The sequence below is a fragment of the Centropristis striata genome, chromosome 21 (genome assembly GCF_030273125.1).
Source record: "Centropristis striata isolate RG_2023a ecotype Rhode Island chromosome 21, C.striata_1.0, whole genome shotgun sequence".
NCBI lineage: Eukaryota > Metazoa > Chordata > Actinopteri > Perciformes > Serranidae > Centropristis > Centropristis striata.
In genome coordinates this window covers 9,474,332-9,494,671 of record NC_081537.1, presented here as the reverse complement: position 1 = coordinate 9,494,671, position 20,340 = coordinate 9,474,332, and the positions used below count along the sequence as shown (strand labels likewise).

Below are 20,340 nucleotides of genomic sequence, written 5' to 3'. Positions count from 1 at the left end.
TCTGTCAGGTTCCTTAAGATACACTTGTTTTCACAGATTAAGTCCTGGCTTTACACTGGGGTTTAAGTTTTAAATATCTTTATTGTGAAGCTTTATTCACAGACGTATCTGATTAGGGTAATGTTGTTTTTATAACTATAATTACCCATGCTTCACCTTAAACCACCTAAACATTTATTCAGTCTCAGTGTCACTTTCTCCTGGGCCTTGCCTTGTTTGTCTTTGCATTTGATCCACTTGCAAGCTCTTTATTGCACACTGGGGATAAAGTTGCCACACTGTACTGTTTGGTTGGATTTGTTGACAATGGTGTAGTGTATACTCTAGGAAGGCCATGATATCCACATTCAGTCCTTTGTTTGAATTATACCACACATTTACTTTAACGTCAATCCTTTTTATTTATATTTTGAATTTATAAACTTCTAGAATTGTTAAATGATGATGATGATTTATGATTTATACACGATAATAAACATTGTCACCAACATTAGTCTGCACCCATGTTTGTCTCTGAACATTTTCTCTTGTGTGTGTTTATATTTGGAGAACATCATATTAAATGTAGAGTGCTTAATACATTTATCAGACCACCAGTTTATGTCCCAGGGCCCTAAATGAACAGCATTAGTAATTACCAAAATAATTTATTAGTTTATTTATTAGTTTCTGTAATGGTTAAGACACCAGTATGTAGAAGTTCTTTAATCAAAATGATATTTTTAATGCTAAAATATAATTATTATTGTTATCCGTGAATTTTCAAATTCACTGTTTTACAAAAAACTGTAAAAATAATAAAATGATTATTATTTATTGATTAAGATGTCAAATTATAGTTATTTACTTGCATTCCTGAACAGAAAAATAGTTTTAGTGGTTGAATGTTATGTTTGATAATTTCTGACTTCTCAGAGAGGCTCTGTGAGCCGGTTAAAATCTGTGGTGAATTTAGTTTTTTATTTTCCAAATAAATAATAATAACATTCTTAGTTTTAAATGAGCTCTAAGATTTTAAAATATTTATGTTTTCTCGTTTTTATGACAGGCGGTCTAATAAATTTGTTAAGCATTGTACATCATCATAAAATTGTTCTGTTTTCAAATATAGTTAAATATTGCATGAATTTCGAATGGGAATAAAATCCAAAATTAATTTAAAGTACACAGCATTTTGCTATGAAATGTTTCCTCTGCATATTTAGACATGCAACACAGTGAAATATTCCCACAATGCTTGAATCTCCTGCTCTCATTCATGTGGAATCAGCTATTATCTGTACACTGCATTCACACCTTATAATTGCACATACATAGCAATTAATATGAGGCATCATTTTTCAGCATTTGTTTTCCCATTTCGCTACAATTTAAGAAGAAACAAGCCCAAAGAGGTGATCTATATTTCCACATGTTTATTCATCTCATTCATTGACAGTGAGTGAGGTGTGCACAGAAAAGAAACATTGACCAACACAGTGGAAAGACACATGAAAAAGTCTGTTGTCTTTAAATGGACAAAAGGTCATTTAAAAACACTGAGCGCACACAGAATTTAGTAGAAAACAAAATAAATCACTGGGAATGGAAGCTGGGATCAGAAGACTCCAGAGGTGAGGAGCGGACTTCGTTGTGAAACTCAGGACAGGACCATAGTCTGGAACTCTGGAGGAACAAAAGCAGGTTGAAATGTCAGTGAATCATCTGCAAAAATAATTACGGAATGTGACGCTCAACATTTGTTGGATCGTCCAAATCCTTTTTTCTATTATGTAAGACGGCTGAGCTCAGATATTGCTTGTAAAAGTGGGACAAGCATCTTGAGGTCAGGACTTCTAAAACCATCAGAACCAACATGCTCAAACAAAGACCCTCAAGATACCGATATCATGTCAACTAGTCTCCGTAGCAAATAAACATTGAACAAACACATTATGATTTTAACTCTTTGAGCTCAAAAGATGGATTATTGCTCTTTCGTGTTGCTTCTCTAATGCATCTGATCCTGAAGATTAAATCAGCTCAGAAACACAATACCCTCATAGATGCACATGCACTTAAACTGAACATTAAGAGCAATGCTAATGCAAATAATTTGTCCGCTTATGCCATATGTCATTCCCGTAGTCAGTCATCTGCAGTGGTGGAATGTTACTAAGTAAATTTACTCAAGTACTGCACTTAAGTACAATTTTACTTAAACTTTAGTTATTTTTCAGGTTAAGATTTCAAATGAAAAACTTGCTGCTTACTTTATTGCAGCAAAAATAATAATACAATATATTTGGAATATATTAAACAATTCTTTATATACTTGTAGTGGAGTAATTCTGCAGTGTGGTATTAGTACTTTTACTTAAGTAAGTAATCTGAATACTGTTTAGTGGCACTGCACAGTGCTGACATTGAAATACCTTTTTTTTAAGCATCTTAACCACATGATTCAAGATCTATGTCGTCTCAGTATGTTTTATTTAAAGATGCAATGTGTAATTCCTGGCCACAAAAAATAGGGTGCAGAATTCAACTGAATTAAATTTTAATTTATAAAGCCCAGAAACACAAATGACAAATTTCCCTCACAGGGTTTTACAGGGTACCCCATCCTCTTTTAACTCTCACAGCGGACAAGGAAAAACTCAAATTCAGACCTAAACTCTAACTGAGATTCTACGTTTAAGAGCCTATTGCGCTGGTCAGTCCCCGGAGCCCTGGAGGCTGTTCCTGCTTCCTCCCTGCTGAGCTGTTGGTCTCTGTGTGCTCCACTGAGAGAGTCATTTCCGCCAAGATGGAGATGGAGCTTCTCCAGGGATCCAGCATCGTAATTTTAATTTTAGTTTTAGGTGTGAAGTTGCTTACTGTTGCAGCTTTGGAAGACTGCACGCTACAGTCACTCACTATCGCCCCTTGAGGCCCAGGGGCAATAGTGAGTGACTGTGACTTTAAAAAAAAAAAAAATACTCTAAACTCTTATTCTTTTCTCTTCTTTTCTTCTTTAACATATAGCACTCCTTTAGCAATGACAGTTAGCTCTTAAAGTTATGTACTTACTTGATTCCTATGGTCTATGTCTAGTACCATCAGGTTGAATGCACTTATTGTAAGTCGCTTTGGACAAAAGCATCTGCTAAATGACATGTAATGTAATGTAAAAAAAGAAGCGACGGGCTGGGGCTAGCTGGTTAGCATGCTAATTTCATATTTACATTTAGTCATTTAGCAGACGCTTTTATCCAAAGCGACTTACAGGAAGAAAAAAGCAAACAATCAAGGTATAGTGCTAATCTCAGTACATGGACGTGTTTGACACAACGTCAACGCTGTTATTTATTCATGTCCTGTTGATGTTATTTAATTTTTAGGATGTTTTAAACTTGAACAAAAGAATGGCTATGGACATATCTATATTTACTTCAAATGTATTTCTATATTTCATATTTCTGTTTCTGATTTTGACATAAAATAATATTACTGTGGCCAAATACACCAAGACCAAGTACAGCAATAATACAACAAAAAGCTCATAAGAGTTTAATTTAAGAGCTGATATCTAGCCATTTTCCATGGTTTTCTTAATAATAACCAAAATTATCAAGAAAACCACGTAAAATGTCTAGATATCAGCTCTTAAATTAAACTCTTATGAGCTATTTTTGTTGCTATCATTATATGTGTAAAAATAAATGTACCTTTAGTTGTACGAGGCATTAAAACAAACAATAAATTGAAGAAAATAAGGGTGGTCGAATCATTTTTCCATGACTGTATGTATGCTATTCCCCAGAAATCCATGATCAAAAACCATGGTTTTCATCATCAAGGTAGAAACACCACAATTTTCTGGAAGCACAAACTACCACTTTCTTCAAATTGACATAATCTGGCAAATAACTCAAGTGTCAACAACGCATCTTTCTTCCCTCTCAGTTAAATATGCTCTCAGCTGCATTAAAATAGCCGTCTCTTATATGCTGACACAGATCTTGGTTGTTTGACTCCGCCCACTGAGACTGAGTCCAACTAATGACATCATTTCTGAGAGTTTCATACGAATACAATCTGAGAAATCTGATACTGACCCTCTACTCCAATTCTGCCATCACTGTCATCATCAGCTGCTGAGATGAAGCTCTTGGTTTCTGCCGGGCTCAGTGTCCGCGCTCCGGGGACAAACCGCTGCAGGAAGAACCTACACAAAAAGAGTATATTTGCTGCAATTATTTGATCCAACTGTTAAAAAACACAAAACTAAGGCCATTACCAGGAGATGGCTCAAACCTGAGCAACCACAAAATGAGGACTGGATCAACATCATACAAGACATCTACACAATGGAAAAAGTGACTTTTCATCTAAAGTTACAAATGGACTCATTTTACAAAACCTGGTCAAAATGGACAGAATATGTTAAGCCTACAAGTTCCGATTTTATATAAAACTGTCATTTAACTAACAACGACTGCTGCAAAGAACGATGATAGGAGAAAATGATGACGCTTTGTGATATTGGTACCCCCCACCCCAACTGTTCTTGTTCTTTGTTCTGTATAAAATGTTAAAAATTCCTCAATAAAAAGTGAATTTAAAAAAAACAAAAAAAAAAACAAAACTGCACCAATTCCTAAATTGCACGGCTCGAGTCGACCCTCAGACGTGGATTATATAACACAAATGTGATAATAACACTTTGTCCATAGTGGATTATTAGGAGACCGATTAATGCTGTCATTCCCATAATATCACTGTAAATCTATCTTTCTGTCACACGCACAAGTAGTTCACTCACTACAAATAGTCTAATCTGAGAGTGATGTGATGTGAAGCAGCTTTTTGAAAGAAGGGACAGATTTAAATGTATTTTACAGTGAATCCTGGTGTATAAGAATTAACAGCATCAGTTATGCAGGTAAAGGAATCTATTGTTAAGGTTTATCATGTCCCAGTGAGAAACGTATAAAAGTTAATTCTCCTCTAATGTTGCTGGTCAAATTGACCCATTTCAAAGTTTAAAAAAAAGTATTTTTTCATAAAAATGAAGAAATAAAAAATGTAAAATTAAGTTAAAAAAAAAAAATCAATATCATGTGAAACCATTGTACTTTATATGTATGTCTTTCCAATGTACTTAAAGTTTGAACATGCATTTTTTTTTAATGATAAACAAGTGAATTATTCTCATTGAACCATGAATCTTTAAGAGGTAAATAACCATTGCACTAAATATTGAATATTGATTTAAATGGATAGTAATGGCGTTATTAATGAAATATAAACAATGTTATTTGGGAATTTTAAGTTTCTGGACATTTAGGTAACTATAAATGCCCATGGTTATTGCTTTTCCTGAAATATCGAACATAACAGGAGGGTTGAATATAATTTTTTACACACTTGAGCTCAGACTCTTCGATGAAGCCGCTGTTGTCCTCATCGAGGATCTGGAAGACATCTTTGATTTCCTGGGGCGTCTTTGAGGACAAGCCACACAGCTGGAAGAACTTTTTGTGGCAGAAGGACTCCGGCGCTGGACACATATATATTACAAAAGCAAAACTGGGGTTAGAGCTGACACACAAGGTTCAGCATGTTGGAAGCTGATGTGAGATTAAAGCAGCATGTGGCTGTTGTCCAGGTGGGAGATTTTCCACCTCTGTTTTTTTTTTCTTTTAAGTTCAGTAGACAACAAGCCTCTGCTAAAACAGACAAGATGATTGAAAACCTTTTTCAAATTTACTTAAAGCTTTATTTGAATTTAGTGGAGAGGATACTGTCCAAAATTGAGAACAATGCAGCCGCAGAGAAGATTATGCTTTGAAGATCCGAGAGTGACTGAATGCAACACAGATTATGATTAGGCCGACTGGATTATTCAGGATTATTGTGAATTTTTACCATAATTAGGTGTGAATTTCAGTGTGAAAGTGCCCTATTGTAGGACTGGGCTTGTTTGTAAGTGTGTGTTTGTGTGTGTGTGTGTGTGTAGAGTGGCTACCTTGACAGTCCTTGACAGCATTTTCAATGGCCTCAGCTGAAAGAATGGAGGTGAGCGACATGCTGGTCCTGTAGGGTCAAAGAAAAGCTCTGTAAATTATTCACACACACACACACACACACACACACACACACAAACACTCTCTTTCAGACACACATCTTCTTCACCTACTTCAGCCTTTGTGATTTTGTGTCGTGCTGGATTAACTTTTTTTGGTATTTGCAGATGTATCTAGGTTAATATCATGATCCCATCAAAACTCCAGTCATGATTGTTCGGCAAATATGTTCAAGATGTCAGAAAAAAATCAGTAAAATCCCAATGTACATGGATTTTGGCATATTCAAAAAAACTACGCTGCCTGAGCATTTTCATGTATTCCATTTCATATATGTAAAATAATTGTGGCATGATCTATGTCTGATTCGTCAAGCTGCCTAGTTTGATTTCCCCAGGCTGCCTCCTAATGACTGAGACTATTTGCTGCCCTGGAACTGCTTAATTGGATTGACTGAGCTGTGCAAGATAATTGGCACTTAGGGACTGTTCAAAAATTATTGGTGTGGGAAGGAAGGGTGAAGCTAATGTTTTAACTTTTACTTTTTTAACGTTGTAATTCTATAAAAAAAAAAATTCTATAAAAGTTTTGATTTAAACCCTTTTGTTTTCAGCACTTAAAGCTGTGACACTGAATCTCAATTTGTAAAGATCAACATATCATTGGTTTTATGCCCTGATAAATTAAATTCTTCTTTATAAAAATAGACTTTATACTATTAAGTATTATATAAAACTGTAATGTACCACACTAGTCCCATATGGTCGAACTAAAATGATCACAGACCCTGCTATAGATTTTGATATTTAAAACTGAATGCTCATTTAGTCCGATTTCTGGTTAAAAATTATAATCCTGACACCACTAGTTTTAAATATTTGGTCTATTTTCCTAAAAATGATTCAGATGATATCCGAAAAATGTTGCCCTATAATTAATAAAAAAATGAAAACAAAAATAAAATCTAGCATCAAAAAAGTTGAAACATCCTCCTCTACTATCCAGACAAAAACAGACTCCAGCAATAATTAAAATTGCCGTTTAACGTTTATGACCCTTTGTAACCCTTCAAATAATTTTAGTACAGTCCCTTAAAGTCTGAGGAGTTCAAACGTATAGGAGTGCATACTTAATGAGCTAAAACAAATCTTATTATTGACGTAACAGCTTAAGAAAATCTTTTAGAGTCAAAATTTTGTTAAACTTGTCCTGTTAGTCGAGGCCCATTCTACTTCTGTTAGTTAGCTACACTGAAAAATTTGGAGTGACATTTACTTAAAAAAAGCTAGACACTTTTTTCCACACAGAAAGTGATGTGATCTTTACTCAGGCTGTTTCTAAGTAATATTTATTTAATACAACCACTTTTAAAAAAATGAAAATACACAAGTAAACTGCAGATTCACTGATGTTCCTCAATTACATTTTACTTGGAAATATCAACTAATTAAGCCAATGAACTGGTTTAGTGAATATTACTTGGAACAAATGATTCAATTTACATACAAAACTGAGGACACATAATAACAAACAATCACTAAGTAATGCACTACATGAAAAACTGCTATTTTAAAGTAAACGCACTGAATTGGTATTTCTTTGTAGAATTTATATAAATGATTGAAATAATATTTTTTTTTTTCAGTGTACCGAAGAAGAACTTCAGACGAGGCTAAGTATTTCTAAATCGTACAAAAAGAAAAAGTTGAAGAAAATAAAGAATAAAGGCTGTGTTTCCGCCGCTAGCTCCGCTTCCCGCCAAGTCCCACAGAGCAGGCAGGTTGCACACCTGGCCCACACCTGTGTTCCCCCCGGGCAGCTGTGGGACTCACCGCTGTTGGCTCGGTTTCCTCTCCGTCCAGGTCCAAAGCAGCAGCAGCAGCAGCAGCAGCAGAGAGAGAGATAAGGCTTTGTGGTGCCCGCTGACAGCTGGCTCACTCTTAAATACGCCCGCTGGGTGCGCCGAAGGACGCTTGAGTTTCCAACCTGTCTGCGGATCAAATGTTCCCGCAGCCAGCCGCCTCCTTCTCGTGTTCCTCAACCTGCTCACCTGCCCAATTAACCTCCACGTGTATATCCGCTGCAGCCACACTGTCATACAACTCTGCTTTTTGGCCAATCAACTTCTCCACTGTGCCACATCTTCTTCTCTCTCTGAACCTGGTTGAACGATGATGTCGATGCTGATTGTGATGATGATGATGATGATGAGTTTCATATTGACGATGAGGATGATGTTGTTGATTTTGAGGTTGGGGACTTATGTGGTTGACACTTCACCTGGAATTGCCTCTGTTGCACTTGTTATATATATATATATATATATATATATATATATATATATATATATATATATATATATATATAATGAGGCTGTGGTCTGTTGTATGTATGTGTGTTGGAATGTATTGGTTTTTTTTTAAATGTATTTTATACACCTAGACTGCAAACAAATTGCCCAAGTTGAGACAAATAAACTATACTTGACCTGACTTGACTCTCCGTCCTCTCTCTGCAGGTGCATGTGTGCATGTTTACAGGCATGACAAATTTAACTCTGGAGTCCATCTATTTATTGAAAATACACATGTTTTATTTACAGTGATAACTTTATTTATATATGATATGTAGACAAGCTGAGAAAGCCAGTTAAAAGTGCAATCATAGGAGCTTTCACAGTGTGCCGTTTATGTTTCTAGACCATTTTTAAATTGTGAATTTTCTTTCTAGAATGAAAACTATTACTATTTTTAATTTACATGCAAACAGACTGTTTTGTAGTTTTATTATTTATTATTTTTTCTGCTGTTTTTGTGTGTATAAATGGTAAAAATAAAATAAAAATGGTACATTTCCATAGACACCTGTGTCTTTTGTTTGTATTTTGGGTTCCTGGCAGCTTTATACTTATGACTCACCAGGAGATTTTTATCCTCATCTTAAATTATGTATCACACTGAGAGGTCTCCAAACCTCACCTTCACACTGGGTTTGTGGGTGTAATTTATTTACTCATAAGCCTGCTTAAGAGCTTGAAAGGTATTAATTGTACTTTAAAGTAGTAATCTATTACAATTTTGATGATCAATTACAAACTTTCTTCAACACTAGAAAAAAAGTAGTTCCAACATGAAACTTGAAACATTGATCTCTGGAAAGACATATTTTTTCTCTCCATTATTATTATTATTATTATTATTTTTATTATTATTATTATTATTATTATTATTATTATTATTATTATTTTATTTCTTTTTGTCACATTACATAGGAGCAAAGGCAGACAACTCAATGATTGATTTTCACTCACATTAAAACCATTTAGACTAATAAATAAAAAAAAACAGGAACAAGAGAAAAAATGTATATTTGTGATCTGCCCCTTTAAAATAATTGGAGTAGACAGTTTTACCCATTATAAAAATTAAAAGTATTTCCATGTAAGAAACATTTCACTAAAATCATTGACTTACATTTAACAAGGGTTGGACACTGGTCAGTCTTATGTATTGAGATACAAACCGGACCTATCTTAAGCTGGGGGTTGGTTTGGGACTGAATTTTTAATTGGGCTTTTAAGGTTTGAACCTGGTCACCATGACAACTGGCCACTGTAAACTGATGAGTATGTGTCTGCAGAGGGAATCCTCTCGAAGCATCTGACACAGCAGCCTCTGCTGTGAGTCCAGTCAGCAGTAATGGCATCAACAGAGAGGGGAGGGTTTCGCTTTGTAACGAGAACCAGGGGAATAAATCTCATTACACTTAAAAGTATCACATGCAGCCAAGCTCTGACTTTACACTTTGTGAGTGTCATGAACCTGTAAAATTATGGGTGGATTATGAGATAATGGAGAAAGAAACATAGATGTCATCCTCTTTGTAATCATTGTGCATCTCTTTGTAGCTTTTGTGTGTCTCTCTGCAGTCATATTGGGTCTCTTTTTAGACTTTTTGCTTCTCTTTGTAGTTGATTTTTGTCTCTTTGGAGTCATAGTTTGTCATTTAGATTGTTTTGTGTCTCTTTGTTGTCATTGTGTGTTTTGTGGTTGTTCTGGTTATATAATCATTGTGAGTATTCTTTTTGTGACTTTTTGTAGCTGTTTTGCATCTTTTTGTTGTTGTTATGTGTCTTTTTTCCAGTTGTTTTGTGTCTCTTTATTGTCATTATGTGATTTGTGATTGTTTTTCCCCTTTTCATAGTCTTTGGGTATTCTTTTGTATGTAGTTGTTTTGTGTCTCTTTGTTGTTATTTTATGTCTCTTTGTTGTAGTTTTGTGTCTAAGTGTAGTCTTTTTGCATCTTTTTTAGTTGTTTTGTGTCTCTTTGTAGTCTTTTTGCACCTCTCAGTGGTTTTGTGTCTCTTTGTAGTCTTTATGTGTCTCTTTGCAGTCAGTATGTGTAACTCTGTTGTCAATATGTGTTTTTTTGTGTGGTTGTTTTGCCCCTTTTGGTAGTCATTGTGGGTCTCTTTGTCTCTCCTTGTAGTAATTCTCTAATTTTTTTGCTTCTTATAAATAGTTGTATGTTTCTTTGTGTTCATCTCTTTCTGGTTGGCACGACTCTTTTGGTGACACTTTGCAGGGGAAGGCTAAACCTCCCCAAACGGTATTTCCAAGCCTCCAGGTTTGCAATGGGAAACCATCAAGTATCTTTAACCAGATCAGAGGCGCCACCTTGTGGCCGCTTGCCGCCAATGCATTATTGTTATGTTGACTTGGGTCATGACATGTGGGGGAATTAAGTTCCACATGCTGTATGAGATGAAAGCTGGATTAAGTAGGGCAGGAGGCGTTTGCGTGCGGGTATGTTTGTGCATAAAAGACTAGATTAATGGTTAAAATCTTGTATTATTTGTATTTAGCATTACATCACCACAGCTGTTTGAAACCTCCAAGTCCCACTGTGAAAGGTCAAGGTGAGAATATGTGACTTTTGATAGAAATAACACATTCTTCCTCTTACAAATGAAAAATAGAATTGATTAAGCATGAGACGAAGTGTAGTATAGTGTAAATAGCTATTTTATTCTTGTATTTACCTTGTATATAGCCACTTATTTTGTGTATCTAACTTTTTTTATGTTTGCCTGTTTTTCCCCCCTTATATATAGTGTTAATAGAAATTGTATTCATGTTTTTATCATATATATAGTGGATATAATTATTGTACTTGTATTTTTGTCTTGTTTTATCATGCATATTGTATATAAAACTATTTTTATTTATAGCCTATTTTGTTTATAGCCACTTTATTCATGTTTTTGTCACCATATTTAGCCATAGCCATTAAATTTGTTTTTTTAATCATACATATCATATATAGCCTTTCAATTTTTATTTTTGTTTTGATTTGTTTGTGTATAGTGTATATAGCTATTTTATTTTATTTCATTTGTATTTTATTTTGTATTGTATTGTATTTTTTCATTTGTATTTTATTTTTTAAAATCTAGTTTTATTGTTGTTTATCACCTAGTCCCTTTTATCTTTTCTTTTTTTTTTTTTTTTTAAATCTTGAGCTGCTGTAGCTTCTTTTTTGTTGGTTTACTGATTGACAAGCATACTGAAGACCAGGGTCAGACTTATTGAAAAAGAACCTTTATTGTTGGCTCATCGTCTGTCCGTTTCCCATAAAAGTACATCATCACTGATCTCACAGTAAGCAAAACTCACATAGTAAAACGAGGACAGAAGTGAGAGAGAGAGAGAGAGAGAAAGACACAAGCAACCACGCTAATACACTTAGTCAGGTACATTCCTCGTGGACAGCAAAGGGGTGAACAGAGAGAGGGGGGTGCAGTAAGTTTACAGTCAGGGGTTAAGAGGTCAATTGTATAAAAGTGGTGTGGAGAGTTTCAGAGAGAGAGAGAGTGAGAGGGAAGAGGAGAAAAGATAGAAGGCATATGTCTTGGCTCAAAGTTGTTCCTTTAGTGAAGTAAGATGTTGGTCGCTTTCTTCATTTATGCCTTGACCATGGCAGCGAACTCTGCAGGATGACAAAGAAAGTGTTATTTCAACATCTTTGAAGGCTTTGCATGTATGTATGTTTTAATTTCAGATAAAGTTCCTCTTGTTGGCTTACCGTCGCATCCGATCATGCCGTCACCATCGCTGTCACCGGCCTTCAGGAAGGCCTTGGTCTCGGCGTCGGTCAGAGCTCTGGCAGAGCCGGCGAAGACCTGCAGGAACAGTCTGGAGAGGACAATCAGAGACAAATATTGAGTGAGTTTAGCACAATAGAACAGAAACAAGGATGTAATTATTTCCTCAGCCACTATTCTTCTCGTCGTATTAAGATTTCACTTAATTTGGCCCAAGCTGTTCTGTTATTTCCTCTGTTCTATGTTCTAGAGCTAGCATTGAGTTACTCAGCATTCTGAGTTTGAAGAAATATGATCGCTGCACTACAAGGGCTGAGGGAAGCTTGAGGTGAGGTCTAAGAGATGGTGCTTACTTCAGCTCGTCCTCCTCAATGAAGCCACTCTTGTCCTGGTCAATGACAGCGAAGGCCTTCTTCACATCATCGGGACTCTTGCCAGACAGACCGACCTTAGCAAAGAACTCCTTGTGCTTGAAAGAGTCGGGAGCTGCGAGGAGACGAAGAAGAGCTCGTATCAGATATTGTAGATGAATCACACAGAAACTGAAGTGTGTTTTGCAGAAGAACTGGTCCTTATTAACAAGGTGGTTGCTGAATATGAGTTGCTAGACTAATACACATTAGAATACATTGCTGTTTTATTTACTTTCCTAAATCATGTTTTCTGTGCTCTTTTTTCTTTTCCTTTTCCTTTCTTTTTCTTGTGCACTGAAATTAGTTAAACTACTGTTGCTTTAATCATTATTCATTAAAATAAGCTTTTATCTATTTTTGCAAAGAACCTCTTTAATACTAAGACCACTGCTTGAATTTGACCAAAAAGTGCCCTAGTTTAAGCAGCTGCATGACACGGTCATTGCATGGGTCCTCAATATATTTAGATTTATATGCATGTCATGCACTGTTGCAATGTAACTAGTAGATTTACTCAAATACTGTACTTTTGTACAATTTTAGGCATTTCTCCTCAGAGTATTTCCATTGTATCTAACTTTATACTTCTACTCCACTACATTTTAAGGCAAATATTGCACATTTTACTGCATTGCATTTAGCTGCCAGCTTTTGTTACTTTTCAGGTTGAGATTTAACATGAAAAATATGATCAATTTAAAGCATTTGTATTTTATTAAACTGTATAACAGTATATTAAGCATTTAAAATGAGCCCTTTCTTTACAAAATGAAAACTCTGCTTACATAAATGCATTAGTACAAAATATCTAATGATATATTTAGAATATATAAACAATCTGCATAATGAGTATTTTTTACTTTTGATACTTTAAGTACATTTTGATACTGATTCTTTTGTACTTTTTTTTTTTACTTGTAGTGGAGTAATTTCACAGTGTGGTAGTAGTACTTTTACTTCAGGAAGGGATCTGAATACTTTTTCCACCTCTGATATATAAAGTTCACTATTCGATCTAAGGAGCTTGTCACGACTGCCAATCTCCCAGCTAAACGTTCACAGTAGCAGATTAATGTGGTTATTTAAAATAAATAAATATCAGCCTATTAATAATACTGTTAATAGAAATGTGTGCATTTGTCCCTAGCCCAGTTCAGGCATTGGCTATGAGTTACAGAAATGGCATTAAAGTCACAGTTTGCATGCTTGCTGCTCTTTTGATCCAGCCTTAAGATGTGTTTAAGAGTTAAATGCATTAAAGATGCACCTTCTAACTAGCTGTAGCAAGTAATGACTTCTGAGTTCTACAGCTTCAAATGAGTAAGAATAATTTTCTTGCAACACAGACCAATTAAAGTGGATGAGTGCATGTATAGCTATTAAAGGCTGTCCTGAGCTGTAATAGTGCATGCTGTGTCGTCTGCATGGTGGGCTTTACCTGAGCAAGCTGCGAGGGCTGCAGTGATGTCAGCGTCGTTCAGGATTCCTGCGAATGCCATTTTTTTTTTACTGAAGGAGGAAAGCAGAGGACAAGTCATCAGTGCATGAGTAGCAAGTCAAGAAAGTAGTAACAAAGTTTAACTTTGAATCTAAGCATGTTAAGTTCCCTCACTGCACTTTAGAAAACAGCGTTACAAGCTATGGAGCTACATGTAATCTTCATTATGCCATGCAATATATTTTTCAGTTCCTCTCTGTGAGTATTCCTTTCTGGTAGCCCCAAAAGACACAAATGATCAGAAAAGGTAGTCCAATTTTTTCCAAAACCAAGCCCTCCAAGGTAAAATATCCTTTGCAGCTGGGGTTGGTTGGCAAATAGATTTTTTCCCGTTTGGTTCCTTAGTTAGTCCAAAGCCAAACTCTGAGCTGGCCCTTTCCTCGATTTGTATCCCATTGCATGAAGTTGAAGCCCTGACAGCCTCTTTGATAGTAGATTTGCCTAAAGGCTTGCAGCTCCTCAGTGAAACTCACCTTAGGGGTTATCTCTAAGGTTAGAGTGGATTCGCTGTGCTGATGAATCTGCTCACTGCAGTAAAACCCTCAGCCTCTCTCGCAGGCTTATATACCTTCACTGGGCCGAAATATGATGCATAGGCTATGTAATAGACACTGTGTGCAAAGCAGTCGAAGCTGTCGGTCGAAAAATGTGTCCAGTAGACAGAGCTGTTCTATTTATATGCACATAAATGAAGATGCTTAAATGGTAGGCCAAGTGTAGGCCTATGCAAAAGTGCTTGATATTGCATAGGGCTAATAATATACGCTGCTGATTTGGGTGAAACGTACTCTGTGTCCATGTCGTTTTGAACTGTTGAACAGTGCAGAGCAGTACAGAGTGAAGACTTGGTTAAACTTTTATATCATGTATTACAAATTAGCAGAGAGAAGTGATTACAGCTACTTATTCTGTCATTTAAATCTGATACTATTTTACCTTGTAATGAACCTAACATTAAAGATTCTGCCGTTGTAACCTTTTCCTGATTCATATGAAGGTTTTTATCAAACTTTCCAATATGATCTTTAAAATCCATTTTTATTATGGTAGTAATAAACTCTGTAAAGTACTTTTTTTCGTAATAAATGACCATTACTATTGCCATTTTAGCCTTCTAATGTATACCACCAGAGTTCTTTAATAAAGAAGCTTTGAAAAAAATATGATGCAAAGTCTTTTTTTTCATATAGCAAAGAACAAGTCACTTCATACTTAAACACCACAATCAATAGAGCTGCACTATTAATCAACTAATTACATTAAAAAAAATGATGATTACCAACTATTTGGATAATCGATTAAAAGTTAAGAAAAATCTTTCATGCAAAAATGACATATTTCAACCTCTCAAATATGAAGTTTCCCTGCTTTTCTCTGTTCGACATATATTAAATTTTATTTTTTGGGGTTTGGACTGACAAAATAAAACATTTAAAGACTTAATTTTAGACTTTGAGAAACTGGGGTGGATATTTCCACTTTATTAAAAAATAAATAAAAATCAAAAACAACAATACAAGTCTCTCCTGAAAATGAGACCCTGTGTCTCATTGAGATGTATAAATAAAGGTTAGATAAAATAAAACATATATAGAATATGGATCAAATGCTGAACTGATTAATCTGGAAAATGAACTGCAGATGAACCAATAATCAAAGTAACAGTTATTTGCGGCCCTAATAATCACCTCTGATGATTTATTACCTACACGTGCCTCTAAACTGTGCAGTTCCATTGCTGGCATGCCAGTGTCAGAAATGTCTGGTAGTTGTGATTGATTATTGCAGGTAACTGGGTTAAAAAAAAACAAACATATTAAAGTATATGCCTTTATTTGTTAATATTCTTTTATTTTGGAATTCATCCAACATTTATCTGTTCTTGCATTTGGCTAAATATAATGCAACATTTGCACACACTACGGTATGAAATCTGCAGAAAGTGAACATGCACAGTTTAGATATTTTGTCAAAATCGTCACATTAACACTCAAGTGTAATGCATTTTAATTTATTTATGTCTTTTTCAGGAGGTGTAATAAGAGTGTAGAGTGTAAAGACTGTAGAGGTTAGATTGGATTGTGATTAAAATACTTTAATTTACTAGCAAATGCTACATAATGTACTGACATGCAACATGAAGGCCCATCAGCCAGGTTTTATTTTTACACTCTCTTACACCCATTCAGACCATTTCTCCTTATGGCGATGAGACTATTAGTGAAGCTATTTTAGGAAACCCCCCCAAAACTGATATCATTGGTATCTTCATCATCTCAACACTTCAGTGTTAAGCCACTGGGCGGTTGTGTAATGAAAGCAGGTTCACACACTGCACCAGACAATGAAATTAAAAGAGGCACTCATCCAGAGGGTCTTTCCATGCCCATATTTGCTCTCATGACGGCTGCAAGCTATGATGTGCCTATTTACCATCAGGTGGCAGTGTTGAGATGATCCTGTGACTTCTATGATGGAGAGTCTATACTGAAAAGTCAGCAGATTTTAATTGTTTGTACAATTATGGTATAATGAAACATCCAGTTTATGCATTATAATGCATTGTCAGTTTAATTCTACATGAACTGATCTCTTTAAATATATTGTCTGATTCTTCAGGTGTGACATGTCTCAGCAGCCTGTAATAGAACTTAAAGTATATATATTTTGTATCCACTTCAAAGCTTCTAAAAAGCTCGGTAAAACCTATCTTTGGTCTTTAACATCTGCTGTGGTCAAGTGAGGTCTCTCACCTCACACGACTGGGCCACAGATACTGAGACTATTCCTGCCCTTCTTCAATATCAGGTTTAAATTACAAATATCTCACAGCGGGGATGAAACCCATCAAGCAAGGCCACGAACGTCTGCAACCCGAGACAGCAAAGGACGATCACCCATATATTTAAATTGTGTATTTGTAAAAAAAGAAAAAAAAAAGAAAAAGAAAAAAGAAGAAAATCAACCACACAGGAATTTCAGATTTTAATGTAACACTAAGTAGCTCAACGCTAGCTTTGAGCTAATTTATGATTTTAAATTAACCATGTGGTAATCATTGGTACAGTTCCAATACCTAAGATAAGATATGATTAAGATAAGATTTTTCCCACAACGGGGAAATTTACAGTATTACAGCAGCAAGTGGATAGCAAGATAGAGAGGAGATTCATATTTTTTTTTAAACATATAGTAAACTGGGGCGTCCCGGTGGCTCACACCGGTAGAGCGCTAACCATGTATGCCATGTGCTGCGGCGGAGCCGGGTTCGAATCCGGCCTGAGCTCCCTTTGCCGCATGTCTTCCCCTCTATCACCCCCTTTCTATCTCTCACTATCAATAAAGCAACAAAAATGCCAAAAAAATAATCTTAAAAAAAACCCAAACATATAGTAAACAACCAGTACAAACTAGAAATATAAGTAAGGTCTTAACAATTTTAAGAAAGTAAGAACAATTTCAAATTTGAACAAGGAGAAATATAAAACGTATTAACAATTTGAACAAAAGGAAACTTAAATTTATAATTTTATTATATACAATGTAGACAGAATCAACATGCAATCATTCCACAGAGAATATTGCACATATATATTAGTCACTGGGTAATTCTATCATTACGGGTGGTAATCCCATTCTTGTTTATTTATTACACATGTAATTACTGTGTAAATTCAGGCTATGCAGGTTCCCCTTAAAATAAAAGAGAAAACCCACAGCATAAGTTCTTTATAACATCATGAATTGTTGCCTCCTTTCTCCAAAACTTTTGTTCCCCATACCTACAACCAGTGGTGAAAAAAGTAGTCAGATCCATTACTTAAGTAAAAGTACGAATACCACACTGTGAAATTACTCCACTACAAGTACTGCATTCAAAATTACTTAATTAGGTATGACTGCAAAAATATCAGCATCAAAATGTACTTAAAGTACCAATAGTATGCAGAATGGACCCCACCCACATTGTGATATATGTATTCTAAAAGTCTTATTTGATTATTTGTATAGATGCATTTATGTACTCAGCGTTTTATTTTTCTAAGGATAGGACTCATTTTAACTACTTAATATACTGTAATGTTATTAACATTTCATTATTATTCTAATACTTTAAATGTATAATGTTTTATGTTAAATCTTGAACTGAAAAGTAATATTTGCCTCAACATATAGTGGACTAGATGTATAAAGTTAAATAAAACGGAAATACTCAATGTATTTAGTTACATTTAACCACTGCCTACATATGAGTGATGGTACATATTGTACTGGTACAACATAACATAAGATAACACCATAACTTTAGTGTTAGCAGCTAGGTTTCTGCTCCACCTGACAGCAGGAGTTTGTTCCCTCACGCTGCAGCAGAAATAGAAGTGACCTACATTCTCTGCCATCTGAGATAAAAGTTGCAAAAGAAAATGTGCCTCATTGACAAAAGTCCAGTAAATATGCTGGCTCAGAAGCTCTTTCCTGTTCCAGAGATTCTCTGCTGTGTCACTGCAAACACTCAACTGAAGCTCTGCCAGACAGCAGGGACGAGCACTCAAAAAGGAGACGCAGTAGGCAAAGTTGTTTACTTAAAGTAGGGTTTGGTACATGTGTAAACAAAGGTATCCAAATCAGTAGGCAGAATCCAAAAACCAAAAATCCCCAAACAGGTCAAATAACACACAAAAAAGACAAATAGACAGAGAACAAGGGGAAGGACAGGACTTAAATACTGAAAGGGGAGGGGAGACAATGAGACACAGGTGTGGCACATTAACCCTTTGATGCACAACATGGGTCTAAAGTGACCCGACTGAGTTTTTAATTTTCTATATCTTCGCAATAAATTCATTTCATCATTCAGTATTCCAGGTTTTCCTCAATCAATTTGTTTTTCATCATCATACATCCTAATTTTTTGTTTTTCATTTCTTACTTTTTGAATAAAAACCCTTTTTGTATCACTACGCTTCTAATGCACAACATGGGTCAAAAATTATGGGGGTATTGTGTGTATAATTTTAAGGAAAAATGAATTTAATCAATTTTGGAATCAGGCTGAAACATAAAAAATGTGGAAAAAGTGAAGCTCTGTTAATACCTTCCAGATACACTGTATGTGTGGCAAAATGATACATAAACACGTTAAATATATTAAATATATGAGTGTGGAAAGTATCTATTTGAAACAAATTACTATTATTATAGTATTAAGTAATTTAATTTTAATACAAATTTGGATAAATTAGTCATTTTTGACCCATGTTATACTTTAGAAGTGTTGTCCATATGTTGTGCATCAAAGGGTTAAGCAGGTGTGGGTAATTAACAGAGTGGGAAACACACAGGAAGTGAGAAGACCTGAAACAAGACAAGATGTGATTACCAAAATAAAACAGGAAACATGAAAACTATAAACACAAAGTCAAAGCACTGCCACGCCAAAAAACCCCAAAATGGATCAGTAGATATAACATTGAAATTCCAACATGTAAAGTTTTCACATCATTCCGACATATAATGTGAAAACTTTTCATGTTATAATGTGACACTTTTTTTTTTTGTTTAAATGCGATATTGTTATGACATGAAACATTTAAAGTTATGACATGATATTTATATTTATATCAACTGAAACGCTTTAAGTTATAACAAAATTAGTTATGAGGATGGATAAGTTGGTCTCATAATGTATCATCGTGTTGATCCATGATACTAACTAGCTTTAAGCCAAATTTACTTGAAATAAACGAACCATGTCACGTAGCTAAGCTAAAGCTAGATGGCCTTACATAGCTCTTGAGTAGTAGAAAGAAATTGTTAGTTTAAGAATTTTGATTTGTACTGTATTGTATTGTCAACACTGTTTGTCATACATATAGATACATACATTTATTAACACGTTAGCTGGGTGAAGTAATTTGGTAAGCTAACCCAGCTAACATATCCACTCAAATAACATTTTGATAATGTTAGCAAGCACGCAAGCTAAGGACAAAGGGAACAAAAGAGGCTAAGCTAAATTATCTGAAAGGAAGAAATAGGTTGCTTGTTGACATTGGCGGACTCAGGTTTTAAGCTAACGTTAACTAAAGTTGAACACTTGGCGCTGCAGGGAGATGGTTTGAATTACCGCCAAAACCATCCTGAGTCCTTTACATACAAATCAGTCCACAGGCTGTTATAGGAACCATGACACTTATACTATATATATGTATTTTGTGTCATTTTTATATAAAACTGAAAAAAACATCAAGAGAGATATCAAAAACACAGTTTGCA

At 35.1% G+C, this 20,340-nt stretch overlaps 2 protein-coding genes across 3 annotated transcripts; both read right to left on the bottom strand.

The window, feature by feature from the left end:
* Positions 1-1,439: 1,439 nt before the first annotated feature.
* Positions 1,440-8,112, bottom strand: pvalb9 (parvalbumin 9). The gene is made up of 5 exons (XM_059324684.1): positions 7,883-8,112; positions 5,993-6,060; positions 5,392-5,524; positions 4,080-4,189; positions 1,440-1,665 (listed from the first exon to the last, which is right to left on the bottom strand). The coding sequence occupies exons 2-5, from the start codon at positions 6,051-6,053 to the stop codon at positions 1,640-1,642; spliced, it is 330 nt and encodes a 109-aa protein (XP_059180667.1). The 5' UTR covers positions 6,054-6,060; positions 7,883-8,112; the 3' UTR covers positions 1,440-1,639.
* A 3,521-nt stretch (positions 8,113-11,633) lies between these two features.
* pvalb3 (parvalbumin 3) lies at positions 11,634-14,582 on the bottom strand. 2 transcript variants are annotated; one of them, XM_059324640.1, is made up of 5 exons: positions 14,538-14,582; positions 14,005-14,075; positions 12,507-12,639; positions 12,135-12,244; positions 11,634-12,038 (listed from the first exon to the last, which is right to left on the bottom strand). In XM_059324640.1, the coding sequence occupies exons 2-5, from the start codon at positions 14,063-14,065 to the stop codon at positions 12,013-12,015; spliced, it is 330 nt and encodes a 109-aa protein (XP_059180623.1). In that variant the 5' UTR covers positions 14,066-14,075; positions 14,538-14,582; the 3' UTR covers positions 11,634-12,012. The 2 variants fall into 2 exon arrangements, with proteins under 2 accessions (XP_059180623.1, XP_059180622.1); XM_059324639.1 differs by having other exon boundaries at positions 11,634-12,244.
* Positions 14,583-20,340: the final 5,758 nt, after the last annotated feature.